This window comes from Pseudopipra pipra, chromosome 1 (assembly GCF_036250125.1).
Source record: "Pseudopipra pipra isolate bDixPip1 chromosome 1, bDixPip1.hap1, whole genome shotgun sequence".
In the NCBI taxonomy this organism is placed as follows: Eukaryota; Metazoa; Chordata; class Aves; order Passeriformes; family Pipridae; genus Pseudopipra; species Pseudopipra pipra.
In genome coordinates this window covers 100632415-100649057 of record NC_087549.1, presented here as the reverse complement: position 1 = coordinate 100649057, position 16643 = coordinate 100632415, and the positions used below count along the sequence as shown (strand labels likewise).

General features: G+C 38.7%; 1 protein-coding gene across 3 annotated transcripts in view; it reads left to right on the top strand.

Moving 5' to 3' along the window:
* Positions 1-16643, top strand: part of VPS41 (VPS41 subunit of HOPS complex) — a 107250-nt gene that overhangs the window by 72918 nt on the left and 17689 nt on the right. For all 3 annotated transcript variants that reach the window (XM_064667983.1, XM_064667973.1, XM_064667990.1), the window contains 8 exons: positions 1809-1938; positions 3633-3748; positions 5351-5407; positions 7274-7335; positions 8194-8275; positions 12437-12529; positions 13019-13146; positions 14019-14163. In XM_064667983.1, coding sequence (XP_064524053.1) covers positions 1809-1938; positions 3633-3748; positions 5351-5407; positions 7274-7335; positions 8194-8275; positions 12437-12529; positions 13019-13146; positions 14019-14163 — 813 coding nt within the window. The remainder of the gene's footprint in view (positions 1-1808; positions 1939-3632; positions 3749-5350; positions 5408-7273; positions 7336-8193; positions 8276-12436; positions 12530-13018; positions 13147-14018; positions 14164-16643) is intronic.

The following is a 16643-nucleotide window of genomic DNA, read 5'->3' as shown; positions in this document are numbered from 1 at the left end:
TGAGTTTGGCCTTAAACTAGTCACTTAGATATGATTGTCTGAGAAAAAATTTGTAGTCTGCTGGTAGTGAACAGTGCTTGAAACTTCTCTGACCTATAAAACAAGGTCAGTGGAGGTGATGTTGAAGACTAATATACTTACCTTTCAGAAATCATGTTTGGGTTCCCTTATGTCTTACAGAAGGCAGAGAAGGTCTCTAGCTAGTCCTTTTTGCTCCTTTTTCCTTCTTTCCCCCCTATCCCCTTTTTCTTTCCTTTTCTCTCTTTCTTCTTGCTGTTTCTGCACCAGAAGAAATGAAGAATCTTGTTTAGGAGCTTGCTGACACTGCATCTCAGAAGAAATAAGAGTAGTGAAGTTGATCCACTTGAGCAATAAGTCATTGCAGGGTGGAATGCATGATTGTGAGCAAGTGGCATCGTCTCCCTCCCTTTTAAGATCATTAGTTGTGTACACCCAGATCTGTGCGTAGATAGGTAGAAATTAGAATTCCTGTCAGTCGTTTTTACTGTGTGCAGGCGAGTGCTGTGTCTGTCTCTGACATTTATTTCACATTGCCAAATAAAAGGCAAGACAGTGGAGGAAATCCTTGAAGTTGCGGTGAGAGAATGGCAGATGCTCTTGATCATCTCTTTGATAAGTATGTCTGCGTTAGACAACCATCACCATAGTAACCTTAAGCAACTGGGCACACAAGTTGCTAGGCAATGAAATGCTGTAGGTCCAAACAAATGCTCAAGCCTGCTGAAATCAATAGGGTTAGCTTCTAGCTCTGCTTCAGAATGTCAGATTATTATTTCTTTATTTATATTAAGGAGAAAAATAATGTCACAGCAGCGTTTCCCAAGAGAGTCGGCACAGTAGTCCTCCAGTGTGGGAGAGTCGGTGAAAGCAAAGAAATGGGATAAGGAAGGGGAAGGAAAAGGTGGGTTGAAATGCCAGGGAGTGAGGAAATTGGGAAGCCACTGTTAGTGAAAAAGTAGCACAGGAAAGGAGCTAGTATAAAAGAGGTAGTGACCAGTAAGGGTTAAAGTCATTTTAATTGCTTCAGGAAAGAAAGATGAAAAGGGAATTTCAGGTGATATAATGGTAATAGAACATAGGAAAGAGGTTTTTTCATGTATTTGCTTTTAATTAGCCTTTTAAACAAACTCCAATACCTGAACTTTGCTAACTTCTCAGTTCTCTGGGTAGCTGTGGAAGGAACAGTTGTCCCTAACACCGTGTCTGTTGTGGTGGGAACTCCTTTGTTAGTGTCTTGGCTCTGTGGAGCCTGAGCTGCCTGAGCTTGCAGCAGAAGCGCTGCTTACTGCAAATACTCTTACGCTGTAAGAACAGTGGTCTTCCTACACTTGATTTCACAGCTTTCAAACAACAGCTTCCTACAAATTGGATCAGCATTGAACTCATGATTTGCTTGGAAAGTTTTTTTGTTTTGTTTATTTACTTTTGGGGTTTTTTTTCATGGAACAGTTAAATTGAGAAAAGACCAAAGTGGTGCTGCTGCTGAATGAGTAGGTGAGAGCTGTGTAAATCCACTTTCTGTGTGTTCTTTCTATCTGTCCTTGCTCTTTCACTCTGTATTTTGTTATAATTCACAGCCTGAAGTAGAAAATATAGGGTAGTCTTGGACCTTGACTTAATTAAGCTTTTCAACTTGTATGATTTGCAGCTGAGTACCCAGTGCAAAGTAATGGATCTTTGTGAATATTTGCAGCTGTTGAATTTCAGCCTTGTTTGTAGATGACCACCAGTTGGCATTGCTAAAGTAAATCATATCGGATGGAACTAAGATGTTGTCATTTTTCTAGGCTGTTGAGTGTTGTGCAAGGCCTAGACTGGATATTGTACAACCCCTACCTGAGTCCTGTGAGGAGATTTCTTCTGATGCACTAACAGTACGAGGCTTTCAGGAAAATGAATGTCGAGATTATCATTTGGGTAGGTGTTCCCAATATTGTTTTGGTTTATTTTCATATCATGTTTAAAAAAGACTCGATTTGAGAGGACTTAACCTCATTTTTCATTTTTATGTGATCTCCTTTGAATAACTGTAACTGCTTATGATGCTGAAGTGTAGAGTGGAAATCCAAAAGAACTGGTCACATGAAAATGTGTGTATTTAAATATGATGATTTTTAATACCATGTATTAAGTCAGACATACTGGGGAAGGCAGAAATGTATGTCTCATGTAATGTCCAGTACCAGGGAAGGCAGTATCTTTGATGGAGACTTATTCAACATGCAATACATAGAAGCTCTTTTTAGATAGAGGGCTTCAAGAATAGTGAAATGAGTGGCAGTGTCTGAAAAAGCTTTTTTAGAGAGAAAGATTGAATAAATGTCATTTCAGTAGTAAGATGTACCCGAGTTAGCTTAAAAGGGGCACGGTGCTATTTAGCTTCCTTGTACTGACGAAGCTGTCACTATGTAACAGACTCCAGAATGGTAAACCAGAGTGAATAGAGTCTGGATTTTGGCAAGTTCCACCTAGAAGATAGGTTTAATTATGTAACAGACAGGGAGATGAAGCCCTCTCACAACATATGCCATCTTTTAAAGATGGGATAGTTTTCTGGTCTATGTGTTGTAGCTCAGAGAAATGCATGGCAAAGCTGATGTGGAATTCTTTGATGAAGATTATATAGCCTGTGTTATACAGAAACATTCCTCTGGCTTTTAAAATCCATGAATCTGAAATTTAAGCATCTTCTCTGGCATCATACTTCAAATCATAGACTTGGCTGACCTCTTTGCGTACATCTATGCCCTTAAGCCACTAGAAACATCGTATATCTCCTCCTGACCTGAAAAACATCTGTGCTGCTATCAATAGAGTTGAGATTTCTTTATACCTGTCTCAAAGCAGAACACTGATGTCCACAGTTGTACTTCTATGCTTTATGAATATTCTAGTTCATCTGACAAGTCTAAATGTTTTGAATGGCTTTAAGACAAGCATTATTTTGTGAGTTGCTTATCACTTCAGGAGTGTATTTGTCTGTTTGTATAGATGCAGATGAAGGATGGGGGGTAGTTTTCTTTCCTGTGCCTACAGAATATTGGTGTTTCTTCATGGGTTCTATGGAAATAACAACTATTCAGAACAGTTATCTTCTGTGTTTGATTTTACCTTTTAATACTTTTTCTTTGATCTTACTCAAAAATAAAGGCTTATAGTAAAAGAAAATGCATTATACATATAACCTTAACTTACAGCATTGCAAATGCATTGCTGTAATGATGTGCTGTGTCCCCAGGGGTTATGGCATCTATCATTTATGCTTTTGATGGCCTTGACCTTGATGGGAAGGATAAGTTTATTGGAGGCTATGTAGTGTAATAGTCCTCTAAAAGTATGACAATGGGTTCTAAACCATCATAAAGTTTACACGTAGTGGATGAATCAGAATTTGCAGAAAGCTGTAGTGATTTTTTTGAAAGATATTTTGCCATTTAAACCAGTTCTAATTTATTGCAGAATACAACTTCCAAAACAAGCATGTTCTGCAGGAGTAGCCTTGCTGTCTTCCTTGCATCTCGTCTTTTTAAATTCTCCTCAAGGGTGTACTAAAAAGCAGAGCTTTACTTAAGGAAAATATAATAATAATAAAACTTTATATGCATTTGCAGAGTATTCCGAAGGCGAATCACTGTTTTATATCATCAGCCCAAGAGATGTGGTTGTGGCTAAAGAGCGGGACCAAGATGACCACATTGACTGGCTTCTTGAAAAGAAGAAATATGAAGTAATTTTAACATAATTCTTTCCTTCCGACTTTCCTGGTTTGGAAATTGGAGTAGGATGATGGACTTTCTTAGGTCATTTGGATTGGATAGTTTCTGTTCCTACAGTCATTGACTAAATGCTTGTAAAGAGTGGGAGTTAACTATACATCCCTTCATCTCTCTATAGAGTTAGTCTTCTTCTGAAACAATTAGTCAGAATTGCAGCCAAGTGAGGTAGCTGAATTAGATGCTGTGAATACTGCTCTCATCATCAGATGTGAAATGTATTAGCTGTCACTGAAAATTATTAAAGCTGGGTTTTGGCTTTAAAGCAGCAGAACATTTAACTAATGAGCTATGTGGATATTTTTCTAGGTCTCTCCCAGCTAAGGAGGGGAGGGAAATGGTCTTGGTGGGCAATATGAGATTTTTCCTATTCCATAGTGCTTCCACTATAGAACAAAGTGGTTGTGTTAGGGTATTGGGTGTTGCGGTGTTGCTCCATGTTACTTACCTAGGCTGTTAAAGCTTTTAAAACTAAAATACTATGGGCTTGAACTGTAGGTATTCATGCTGAAAGTAGTGTTGCTCACAAACAAGCAGAGCAAATATTAAAAGACAAAGGTATACAGCTCACTTGGAAAAAAAACCAGCTCAGTATTTGGTTGTGTAAATATTGGTGTGCTTAAGTGTGTATATCTGAAGACCTAAAACAATAATAATAATAAAGTCTTACATACCATATCAACATGCACCCAGTGTTCTGAATTCTAATGTCCTGCAGTTGTTTACTGAGAACACTTGTTACGGTGCTTAAAGTAATTTGCAAATTCTTATTTATGTGTTATTTGTTGGGTACCCATTATAACAAAAAAAAAATGTGGGGAAGCCATTCAGTACATATTCCTTTTGTTAATACAATCATGATATTTCTCATGCAGATTTGCTTAAATCCCTGTGGATGCTTTTGCATCTGAATAGCAAACTTGTATGATGAGTGCAGTTTTGCAATTTATGTAAATCACAGTATTTGGTCCCTGAAGACTCCAGTAATTTGCAAGTGACAGCTGTGCATGTGCCTTTATGAAAGCCATTCAAGGTAGTAGATAGTTGTGTGTTATGATGTATCTTAAAGGTTTCATTTTTATTTGGAAGAGTGCCAGCTTTGTTTCTGTACATTCAAAAGAAGTAGAAGAGCAGAAAATGACACTATTTAAGTCATAAATCATTCTGACTAGAGAAGACGTTTGGGCTGGAACTGGAAGGTAGCCTTCTCTCACCCCCTTTCCTGTTGATTTTTTTCACAGGTTTTGGCAGTGAAGGGGTCTTATTTGAAAATGATCCAATGGGATTGCATTGTCTGTTTTGTTGTAATCTTGCGATTTGATCCTAATATAGTAATGTGGAATGAACTTAGATGGAAACAAAAGTAGTTTTCTCTTTGGTTGGCTGCTTTTGTTTGAGTATGAATTCAAAGCTGTTCATCCAACTGTGGCATTAGAAATTCTAGCGCTTCAAACACCCTGCTCTGAAAAACAGTTGATTTATACAGTTCTAGAGCTTTCTGTATTGAAAGTTTGTGTATTTGGCTAGTATCTCTGTTTACTCCCTTTTGAATATAGGAGGCTTTGATGGCAGCTGAGATCAGTCAGAAAACCATAAAAAAGCACAAGATTTTGGTAAGTCTCAAAACTTCTGTTTAAAACAGAGTATCTGCCTTCTTTTAGAATGCTGTGAGATGCAACAAACAAATTCCCTGTTCTCTATGACACCAGGCAATAACTGTTAGGCATACTCCAACTAGCATTCAATTCCTAGGGTTTCAGCTACAGAACAGGAATGTTAGTCTGTGAAGCATGGAAAGATCTGGATTTTGTAAAGGTGCTACTGACATTAAAAAGAAGAGAATTGCATTTCTGATGGGGTTTTTGTTTACATTTACTTTTTTATTAAATTACTGTTGTTTCAAGTAACAGACAGTATTGCACTAATAGAGACTGTAGGGGGAGTGACACATTTCTCCTTAACTTTTGCCTGGTACATGTGACAGGGTACATTTGTCAAGAGTTTGAGAGGTGCAATTGGAAGATCAGGTGCAACTGAAATTCAGTTGCAGTTTCATCTGTAGCTCTCTCATTCTGCATTCCAATTCTCATTATTTTACATAGTTAAGCTCCTTTTCTCATGTATAGTTCTTTCCCATGTTTATAGTCCCTTTCACAGAGCAACAAAGGGTATCTATGTTTAAGACAAAAGGGAGGATAGTGTAACAGCCACAAAAGCATCACTAATTTTAGTTTTTGCTTGTTTGTTTTTGTTTAAATTGACCTCAGTGTGAACATATTGGTATTTTGTTAGTACTGCTGCTGCTTTAAATTTAAATCTGTACAAAGTGTTAGAAGATGTGTTTAATTTTTAATTTTGGGCCAAATTACTGATATGCATGCTGTGGCCTTGGGGATTTTTTGGATTGCAGTAATTATCACTGCTCCTCTGCACCTCTTGAGCAGAATGCAAAGATCCTAAACAACCAGATCTACAGCTCCTTTACTATATATCTTCTCTGCTCACTGGGGAGCTGAGAAAGAGGCTGGCAGAAATCTTCATTCTTGAGAATGGTGAAGTTGAAAATACAAAGGTTGTTCCTGTAGTGGAATGAAAAGTCTTTTCTGACTTTTTTAGTAGACTGACCAGTTGAAGTTGTTGCATACCTCTGTTCATACTCTGCTCCAGTCAGTACTGTCCTTGATATTGATCAAAAAAGTATTGTGCCTCAGAAGACCCAAATGTTTATTTTTGTAAGAAACAAGGACTTCTTTTTCATTGTTCAGCTTTGTTTTTTCTTTTTTCATTTTTCTCCTTTTTTTTTTCCTAGAAACAATGTGCTTTTACTGATATGATTCTTAAATTATGCAGTGAGTACACTGGGTTGTGTCAACATGGACATGAATGTTGAGATTACAGCAGAAGGCCCATGCCAAAATTTTAATATATGTTAGATTCCTACTAGAAAAATTTTACAACTGACATGTGTGATGAACCCTTGAGAAGAGAAATTTAGTATGTAATAATACCTAATAATCTTGCTAAGTTCTCAGTAATTCCTGCACTTTACTGAGCAGCACTAGAATTTATATTGTCAACCAACTTTTTGCCCCTCTCTGCAAACTTTGTTTTGACAAAGAGCATGCCTTATACAATGGCTGGTGGTTTTCTTTTTGAACTAACTAATGCAAGCACTGACAGATCAGCTATGTGTTTTGAACAATCCTTAGTAAGGAAAGGTGGCACAATCTTCTCAGCATGAATGAGTTTATGAGAATTATTTAAAAGAGCACCTCAGTTTGAACCTGTGAATGGCCTATGCAGGTGTTATGTGTTGACTGTTCTGTGGGCCCTACTTATAAAGGAGAATCAGGGGATCCACTCAGAGCCCTGTGTTTGACTTTCCAGCCATATGCATTGCTGTTACAGTAGTTATTGTGGTTGTCAAATAGTTCACTCCCAAACTTTTATAACTAATTCTTTATTTTTATTCCCTTTAGGACATTGGCTTAGCCTATGTAAATCACCTAGTGGAGAAAGGAGAGTATGACCTGGCTGCTCGGTAACCTAGTATTAAAGATCTTCTTTGCTGGATAAAGTGTGTCTGCGTATGGGGAAAAAGCAAAAACAATTATTGATTCTGAAGTATTTGGGGATGTTGATTTTCTGTTTGTTCTGGAGTTTCTGAAGTTTCAAAGCATACAGATGTATTTTTCTGTGCCCTGTATTTTCTTGCCTGTAGTGACCTAAAAGTTATTGTAAACTTTAACTGGAATTGAGACATACATATTTTTGAAAGTCAACCTTGATTTTTCAGTCACACTAGATTTTCAAAACTGAGGTTTTCTTTAGATTTTGATAAACTAAGTTTATTAGTGTGTTATTACGTGTAAGACCATCAGAAAATAAGTTGGGTTTATGTGGGTATAAACAAAACTGTCAAATATGGGTATCTAACGTAAGGATCAGAAATTACCCAAGATTTGTGTTTTCATGTATGTGTAAGCATAAGCTTTTCTTTCTAAATGCTCAATTTTTCTCAACTGAGATTTGAAAAAATCATTCCTAAAGCTGATCGAGAGGGTGGCATTCCTGCCTATGGTGTGAGGGTTGGAACTAGATGATATTTGATCTCCCTTCCAACCCAAACTATTCGATGATTCTGTGAGAGCTAATATGGCCCTAATCACTAAGGGTGAATGAATAATAAGCAGTTACTCATCTTGGATGCAACGAAATTTTAAGATCTGAAAGGAGGAGAATCTGGCATACTCTGCTGAAAGCAATGGTTGCCAAAATAAGTCACTTGAGTAAATGTCATGATAAGAAGAAGAATAAAGGAATCCTTGCAGTAATGCTGTCACATTTGTATTATTCTCTGTACCTATTTTTGTTCTCTCTCCTTTCATCTTCCTTCCAGAAAGTGCCAGAAAATTCTTGGCAAAAACACAGAACTCTGGGAATTTGAAGTTTATAAATTTAAAGAAATAGGTCAGCTTAAGGTAAGTTAATTTCTGAGTCTGTACTCAAATAATTTGCATGCTGTGCTTACTGCATGTTTTGACTAAGTATCTAAAGCATCACATTTAATGCCCTATTGTGGTATTTCTGCCCCAGATCTTTAGTTGTTTCTAGGCAGTTGTCTTTTAGATTGATGTGTATGTGTTAACATACTTTGAAACAGGATTGGAGGCATAACATATCTACGTACTCAGCTACGTATTTTTACTTGTTGACAGTCTCCAAGTAGAAGACCCACCCCAAGGCCTTTACTTACAAAGATGCTCACAGTTAAATACATCTTTCCCATTTACTTTTCATTCCTTTCTGGTATGTCCTGAAAATCCTACCTCAACTCTTAAGAAAAATTGTCTCTATGGGTGCCAGTCATTCTGGAAAATCCAGTTCTCTTACAACAGATACACAACTATAAATGTCAAAGAGTTGCAAAGCAACAGCAAAGACCTATACTGTGTACTAGAAATGGTGGCAAGAAAGAGGAGCAGTCTGCCCTGTTGCGTGTTTTCCCTGGTCACAAGCCAGCTACTGTAACAGTACACATCTAATGTGAGATTCTCAGTTAATAAATTGCCCAGGACATAGGGCTTTAGTACTGTCACTGCTAAACCAGAAGAAAACATTATGCACACTCCCTTTGATAGCACGTGTACATTTACTTCTGAATTTTATGTTTTCCTATTCAAACTCAATGAGCCAAAAAGCACATATTATTAAGATCTCACAGCACGCAGTCCCTTGCTGGCTTTGAGCTATTTAATTCTGTTCAAAGACCAAAAGTGTTTCAGCATTATGAATTTCAGAAATGTCTGACTTCTGTTTTAGAGCCACTCCAGTGCAAGAACAGCCTTGCCTTCTGTATGACTTATTAGTGGTTTGGTGCATTCCTGGCCACCTTAGAAGATGAAATCCCATGTTTTTGTTTCTTTATTTCAGTCCAATAAAGGAGCCGAGTTCAGGTACAGGTGAAATTTTGATACACTGCTTCTTTGTCCTTTTGGGGTTTTTTTAGATGCAAGTGTCTGGAAGGGATGTTTGTCTTGTCACTCCTTATGTCATCCAGCCAACTGCAAAATATAAAAATATTTGCAGGTTTGCTGAAAAACATCTCTGCTCAGTTACTGACTTTCTAAACAGTTGATTGTTTTCAACCTTTAGAATTTCTTTTTTTCCTTTTTAGGGCTTAGGCCCAAGAATTCTCAAACTTAGAAAAAGTAAAGATTACATTATTCAGCATCAAGTTGCAGTTCTAGAAAATGCCTGTGTTATTGTACTATTTCAATCCCATATAACTTTTCCCAAAATCCTAAAGATATATGAGTATCATAAAGGATGAACTATGAACTAACTTAAGCCAGATCTAAATGAAGGGGTTCTTGTAACGCTTGGGATCACTTGTGTGTTTCTTGGAATTTTTAGCTATTTACCTAACGAGCAGGTATTACACACCATATTGTAGCTGACCTATAATGGCTTTAAGCCCTGATGAGAAGACTACTGGAGATTTGGAGACAGAGTTTATTTCAAAATGGAATTTTCTTAAAAGAATTTGCACTGCATATTAAAATATGCAGTTGCCTGAAATATGGCATTTCCAATCTATCGTGATTTGCCAATAGCTAAGGTGATAGTAAAACTAAAGGTTTAAACTTTCCTTCCTGCAGAGGGATTAGTGATGCCCCACTGTCCAAGCCTGTGGGGTGTCTTCTTTGTTTGCATGTGGCTTTAGGGCATTTTTGAGTGTTCTGTACTAAACGGTCCTGTTTGGCTGCTAAAGGTTGCATTTTGGTATCTTGACACCTCTCATGTCTTCAGTGAATATCCTCTAGCAAACCTTGTTATGGCAGTTTCAAGATTTTAGAGCCTTGCAATGATCTGTTCCTCTCCTGCAGCTGTGGTAGCTTGAGGGAGTTACCTGCTTGTGCTCAAGTCACTTCAGTATAAAATACAATGTCTCAGCTCAAACAGCTGAGGAAGGTGAATGGATTCAAAGAAGATGCCAAACTCTGTGACTGTTGGCTGTTGTGGCATGAGGGATATGCTCCATTCTGTTGGCACTGCGACAGCAGTGACTTTCAGCAGAGGTTCAGGATGATCAGCTAGCAACAGCAGTGCTTTCACGACCAAAACATTGGCTAGAGGGCACTTGAAAGACTTCACCTGACTCTAGTGGGCATAGCAGAGAGCAGCACTATCCAGACAGTCCCTTTCATCTCATAGATATCCTTTGAGGAATCAATAATTGTGGTTTGGGTTTATTGGTGAGCTCGTTTAGGCTATTTCATGTCCACTTTTACATGGGCTTTCTGGTATCATCATTATACCTATGGAAGTAAAGTCTGTAAGCAGCTCCTAAGAAGAAACAAAGGAAGAAAATATTTCTGTGTATAATATCCCTTTTTTATTTAAAGTGACTTTCAGTACATGGTTCAAGAATTGGTACAAGGGCATTCTGATTGCACAGCTTTTCTGTCTGATCTTGCTCCTTAACTGCAGCTTAAAAAAAAAAAAGGAAAAATTTGTAACCTCCAGCTTGGGTCTTAGTTCACCTTTGTGCCAAGGCTTAAAAATACCTTGTATGCTTTTCTTAGTCTTTGCTGAGCCTGGTGGCCAAACTGCAGGAGGTGGCTGTGGTTTTTCTTCAAAGCACTGGGACTTGGGACAGGAGAGATTTCCTTCCTGAGGCAGCCTGGCCCCCACACAGCAAGGCAACTGCACCTCTCCACAGCTCCACAGCCAAGTGTTGCAAGTCTGTTGGGGGAGGTTGTTCATTTAGGAGGTGACAGGAAGGTAGAACGTAGGAATGAAAACAGCCATTGGGAGATTTTACTCTGCCTTTGAGTCTCCAGCTGATGTCCAGCTTGCTTTCTTTATGGTCAGAAGAGACTTTTTCTGAGGCAGTCAGGAATATGATTCCCCAGGGCAGCTGGCAAGGCTGTGCTGTGAGTTAACTGTTTAATTCTGTGACGGATGGTGGGAGCTAATATTGGCAGCACTACATTTCAAAGACTGGCCAAGCTCAAACAGCACATGGAGAGAAGAGGTCTCCTGCAAGCAATGAACTGTTAATTTCTACAAAGTCATTTTTTATTGATCTTTTACTTGTACTTCCTTTCTCACCTACAAATGGAAGGCTTTAGTGAAATATGTAACTTAGGATATTGTTTTGATTTAAATACTAGGAGAATTTTTTGTGAATAGTCACTGCTGTCTGTAAAACTGAAAAAAAAACTGTAGTGAAATGTTATTTCTCCTGTTTTGTTCAAGCAACTTCAGTAACACAATGTTACTGTGGTATGTGCCAAGAGTGGGCAACAGGCAACATCTCTGAGTATTTGGAGTAATTTCATCAGTGTTGATCCTTTAGCTACAAACCCCAAAGTCCCCACACTGCTGGTAGCAGTAGGATTTATTTTGGAATGTGGTAATAATCTTGGTCTCTATTTGCATGGACTAATAGTGCTAATAAGATGATGTGCTGAAATTCCAGGGTATGAGCTGATTTATTCTGGCAGCTTCTCATCTCCTGTCTGCCAGAATGCAACTCCTTATTACCTCCTATAGAGTAACAGATCATATGCCTTCACCCTTTTCATGGAGAGATATATTCTTAAATTAATTTTCATTTGGGTATGCAAAAATAGCTGGCTAAAACATAACTCTTCATAAAATGTAGTGATCCCACAGTAGGTCATAAATCAGAAGTACGCATTTTTCAGCTAATGAATCCTTATACCTTTTTACAAGGCCAAGACTTGACAAAATGGATTTTGAAAACATTCTTCTTCTGAGGTCTTTTATGGGTTTTATTTTCTAACTGACTAGTGGTAAATATTCAGACTTCTCTAAGGGCAATGGCTGATTCTCCTGTCATAACTAGTATCTTGCCACTTGTCTTTCAAATGAAAATTCTTTCAAATGTGTGTAATCTCACACATTCAAATGTGTGTAATTACACACAATTCCAATGTGTGTAATCCTAAAGTAAAATACGATATATAGGCTTCCAGTGAATACCAAGGGCCATGTTTTGTGCATAACTTTGTTATTTTTGTTTAACAACAATTCTTTTTGTTTTGTTATCAGTGTACTGAGATGTTACATGTCATTCCCTTTCCGACACTTTCTTTTCTTTGTTCCTATAGGCAATTAGTCCTTACTTGCCAAGACGGGATCCAGTTTTGAAACCTCTGATCTATGAAATGGTCCTGCATGAGTTTTTGGAGAGTGATTATGAGGTACTGCAGCCTGATGTGTCTACATTTAACAGTTATTCCTAACCAAACACCCTCAGCAATGTAGAATCTGACAGCAAATTCTCTGTTGTATTCAAACAGATTATCAATGGACAGTTCCATAATAATGAAAATATTAAAAAGTTGAATTTTGATTTTGTTTTTAACACAATAAATAGAATGTTCTTCAGAGCATGCAAATACTGTGAGATTAATTATTTATTATAGATATTGTTATTTTTAGCGTAAGTGACTGAGGTGATGCACAAAGCCTACAGCACCTGAAAGAAACTCAGCTTCATGAATATTAATAACATTGCTCTAAGAAGGAAAAATCTGTGTTCTTCATTGTGCACATCTGTGAACACGTAAAATTTGCTTAAAGGTGAAGCACGGCAGGTATCATCTCAGAGGCTTAGCTGAAACTTTGATGTTTTGAAACGTTCCTTAGGCCATTCTTTCTATTTCTGTTACAATCTCTTATACTTTTAGGGGTTTGCAACCCTTATAAAAGAGTGGCCTGGAGATCTGTACAACAACACAATCATAGTTCAAGCTGTAGTGGATCACCTGAAGAAAGATCCACAGAACAGGACTTTGCTACGAACACTTGCAGAATTGTGAGTACAATTTAAATTCCTGTTACAAAAAGTACACTTAAAAGAGTGTACTGTAGTTTATCAATATTTGCTTTACTCTCTCTTAACAGAAATCTTCTTTGCTGCAGTCCACAGAGTATTGGCGTCTCTCCACTCTGCTGATTGCACAGCTTAGCAATTCTTTACCCTTTCTTATGAAGTTCACATTGTGTATGAAAGCAAATTGTTAAGCATGAGATTGGATTTCCTTACTCCTTTTTCCAAAGTAAATAGCTAGCATTCCTCTTTATGCTGTCAGAGGGAAACCTCTTTTGTGAAGTGTGCATTTCGGAATTACCTACAGGAAAATAAAAGGGTGGAGTTATTGCCCACTATTTAAGAAGTAGTTACTGCATGGCTGGAAATATGTGACTGGAAAATGTGCCAAAAGTGATCTGGTTCTAGGCCACTTTTTACAGGGTAAAGCTCTTTGATTTTCTCAACCTAATCACCATGTTAAGTTCTTTTTGTACTGCTTCTTTGAAGAAAGCAGAACTACTCTCTATTACTATGTTCCTAAAGTATTTAGAGAACAGTGGGTTTTAGCTCTGAAGAGATTTCCAATTGGTATCCAAAAATTGAAAACTTAGACTTTTTATGGCTTCTCCTGTGATTTGAAAACGGAAAATGAAAATGCGGAAAACCACAGGTCAGAACACAAATGCAGTGGCCAATATAAATGGAGGTGAAATTTTTGTTGCCTGGTGTTTATTTCCCTCTAATAAAAATGAGTTACAGGGACTCTATCCTAGCAAGATTTACATACTAGAGTATGTTTATATTTTCCCTCATAGGTGATTTTCCTAGACTTAGGTATGTGAAATCACGTGGTATTATAACCCTGGTTTTATCAGGTATACTTACGACCAGCGCTATGGCAGAGCCCTAGAAATCTACCTGACTCTGAGGCACAAAGACGTCTTCCAGTTGATCCACAAGCACAATCTCTTCAGTTCTATCAGAGACAAAATTGTTCTCCTCATGGATTTTGATTCAGAGGTATGGTGATCTAAATGATTTTATATTCACTTTCCACTGGAGATATTTTAACAGATTAAAAATTAATGAGTTGAAGGTAGTGTTGAAGCAGAGAGTGTGTTTAGTATGTCTGGATACATTCTGAGGTAAGGAAGATTATGTTTGCCTAGACTGCAGAATAATTGACCCAAGGATTATTTTTTCTTTTGTATTTCCTTTCCATTTCCATTTGTCACTCACAGTGAGAAGAGTGCCAGATCCAAGGTCATTGCTGTGATTCTCAAGTCCCAGCATTGAATATCATTTCACGCAGAGTGTCATTTCACGATGATATTCTTTCTGTATTTCTAACCAAATAATGCTTTTGATAAGCCAAGAAAATGACAGGAAATACTGAATGTACTTCCCACTTTTCTTTCACTACAGTCAATTAATCTGCTTTTGAAAGTTTGCAAGGTTGTTAACCTAAATTCCAAAAATCAGGAAGTGTGTATTTTGTGCTGAATTCTGTCTTCTTTCTTTCCAACTGGCTATAAAATCTGAGCAAATGAGTTTTGGTATGATCCCTGGGGAAGATAACCAAGTAGATCTGCTGTTTTTTAAGTGTAGTAGTTGTTTAAGCACTGTAGCTAAAATACAGAGCCATCTGTACCATTATCATTAGTGTGCCCATTCTAAACTGTATGAGGGGAAAAAAACTATAACTCTTTTTAATTAAATAGAATAAATCATATCAGGAATCTGTAGGTTTGTATTTTTTGAATGTGAAGCAAAAGTTTGCTCTTGTAAGAGGAAGCAGAACCAGAATCCTGGTGGCCACTTGGCTTACGTGGTCTTGTTTGCTTATGTTACAGTATTGGGGTTCAGGTAGTTTAGAGGAATCCAGTTGTAAGGCAGGTTGAGTTGTGTGTTTCTTCTATAGCTGTCATCCTGCAGTTCACTTTTGCAGTGGGACAAAGAGTATTTCAACATCATTTGGCAGTGGCTTTCTGTGACCAGTGACTCGATGAGCATACATCACCTGCAATATAAGTTCACATCATTGATTGCTATTAGTGAGGAAACTTAGGAGAAGTATTCTGGAAGAATACATGATGTGTTCTCCTGTAATGCTGTGCTGAGAAGGAATGCTCATGTTATGCAAACTGCTCTCTGAATTACTGTTGCTGGAAAGAGTAGGTCTGCAATATCCATCTGACACTTGTGGATTTTGATTCAGAGGTATGGTGATCTCAATGATTTTATATTTGCTTACCACTGAAGATATTTTAACAGATTAAAAATAAATGAGCTAAGAGGAGTCAGAAGCCCTCGGAAGCCAAGTTGGTGAGCAGAAAGCAGTGCCGAGAGCAATTGAAGCAGATTTAGCAATTGGCTCAGGGAGCGTGAGCAGGTAAACGGGGGGGGGGGGGGTGACATGGCAAGTCGCACAGGCAGGGTGAGCAGGAAGGGCTCCTCTCTGACCATCCAGGGCAGCCAATATAGGCAGAAAACAGACTCAGTAGATGGTAAGGAAGAGCAAAGAGATCCTTTTAGCGCCAGTCTTATTAGTGTATTAGTTTAAGCTTCCTCAGTTATGGTGTTGATGCACTGTAAAGCTCAGTCCCTTGTAGCTGATGGAGTCACTGTACCAACCATGTCAGAGGCCTCCAGCCAGCCAGACCTGCCAATGGTAGATCCAGCTCTCTGTTGCAGTTCAAGGGGTTTCTGGGGGGTCACTGCCGGCCGCTCTGCGAAGGCTTTCAGGGCTGGAATCACCCCCCCGCCGCCCGTCCCTCGTGGCAGGGACAGGCGGCGGAGGCACTCAGTCCAAGAGACAAAGACCACACAGCACGCAGAGAATCCAGCAGCGAAGAAGACCCTTTATTCAAATTTCCCACAGCTTATAAGGGCTGCTGGGCCAAAGAGGGGATTGGCCAATGCAAGGAGACAATATAATAACTATGGCAACACAGAAACCAATGGTAGACAAGTGAGTTAACAACTTCCAAACCCCAGCAGCTCTCCAAGTCACAGGTTGCCATGAGAGCTGGGATCCTGGTTGATAGCCAGTTGAATACAAGTCAGCAGTGCCCAGACAGCCAGGAGGGCCAACTCTGTCCTGGGGGGCATCAGGTAAAGCATCGCCAGCTGGTCAAGGAAGGGGATTGTCCTGCTCTGCTCTGCACTGGGGCAACTTCACCTTGAATATTGTGTGCAGTTTTGGGCACTGCAATATAGGAAAGATATTAACCTATTAGAGAGTGTCCAGAGGAGGGCAGTGAAGATGATGAAGGGCCTTGAGGGGAAGCCATATGAGGAGTAGCTGAGGGCACTTGGTCTGTTCAACCTGGGGAAGAAGAGAGTGAGGGGAGACCTCATTGCAGTCTACAACTTCCTCATGAGGAGAAGAAGAGGGGCAGACACTGATCCATGTGGTGAATGGCGTGAAGTTGTGTCAAGGGAGGTTTATGTTGGATATTAGAAAAAGGTTCTTCACCCAGAGGGTGACTGGGTGCTGG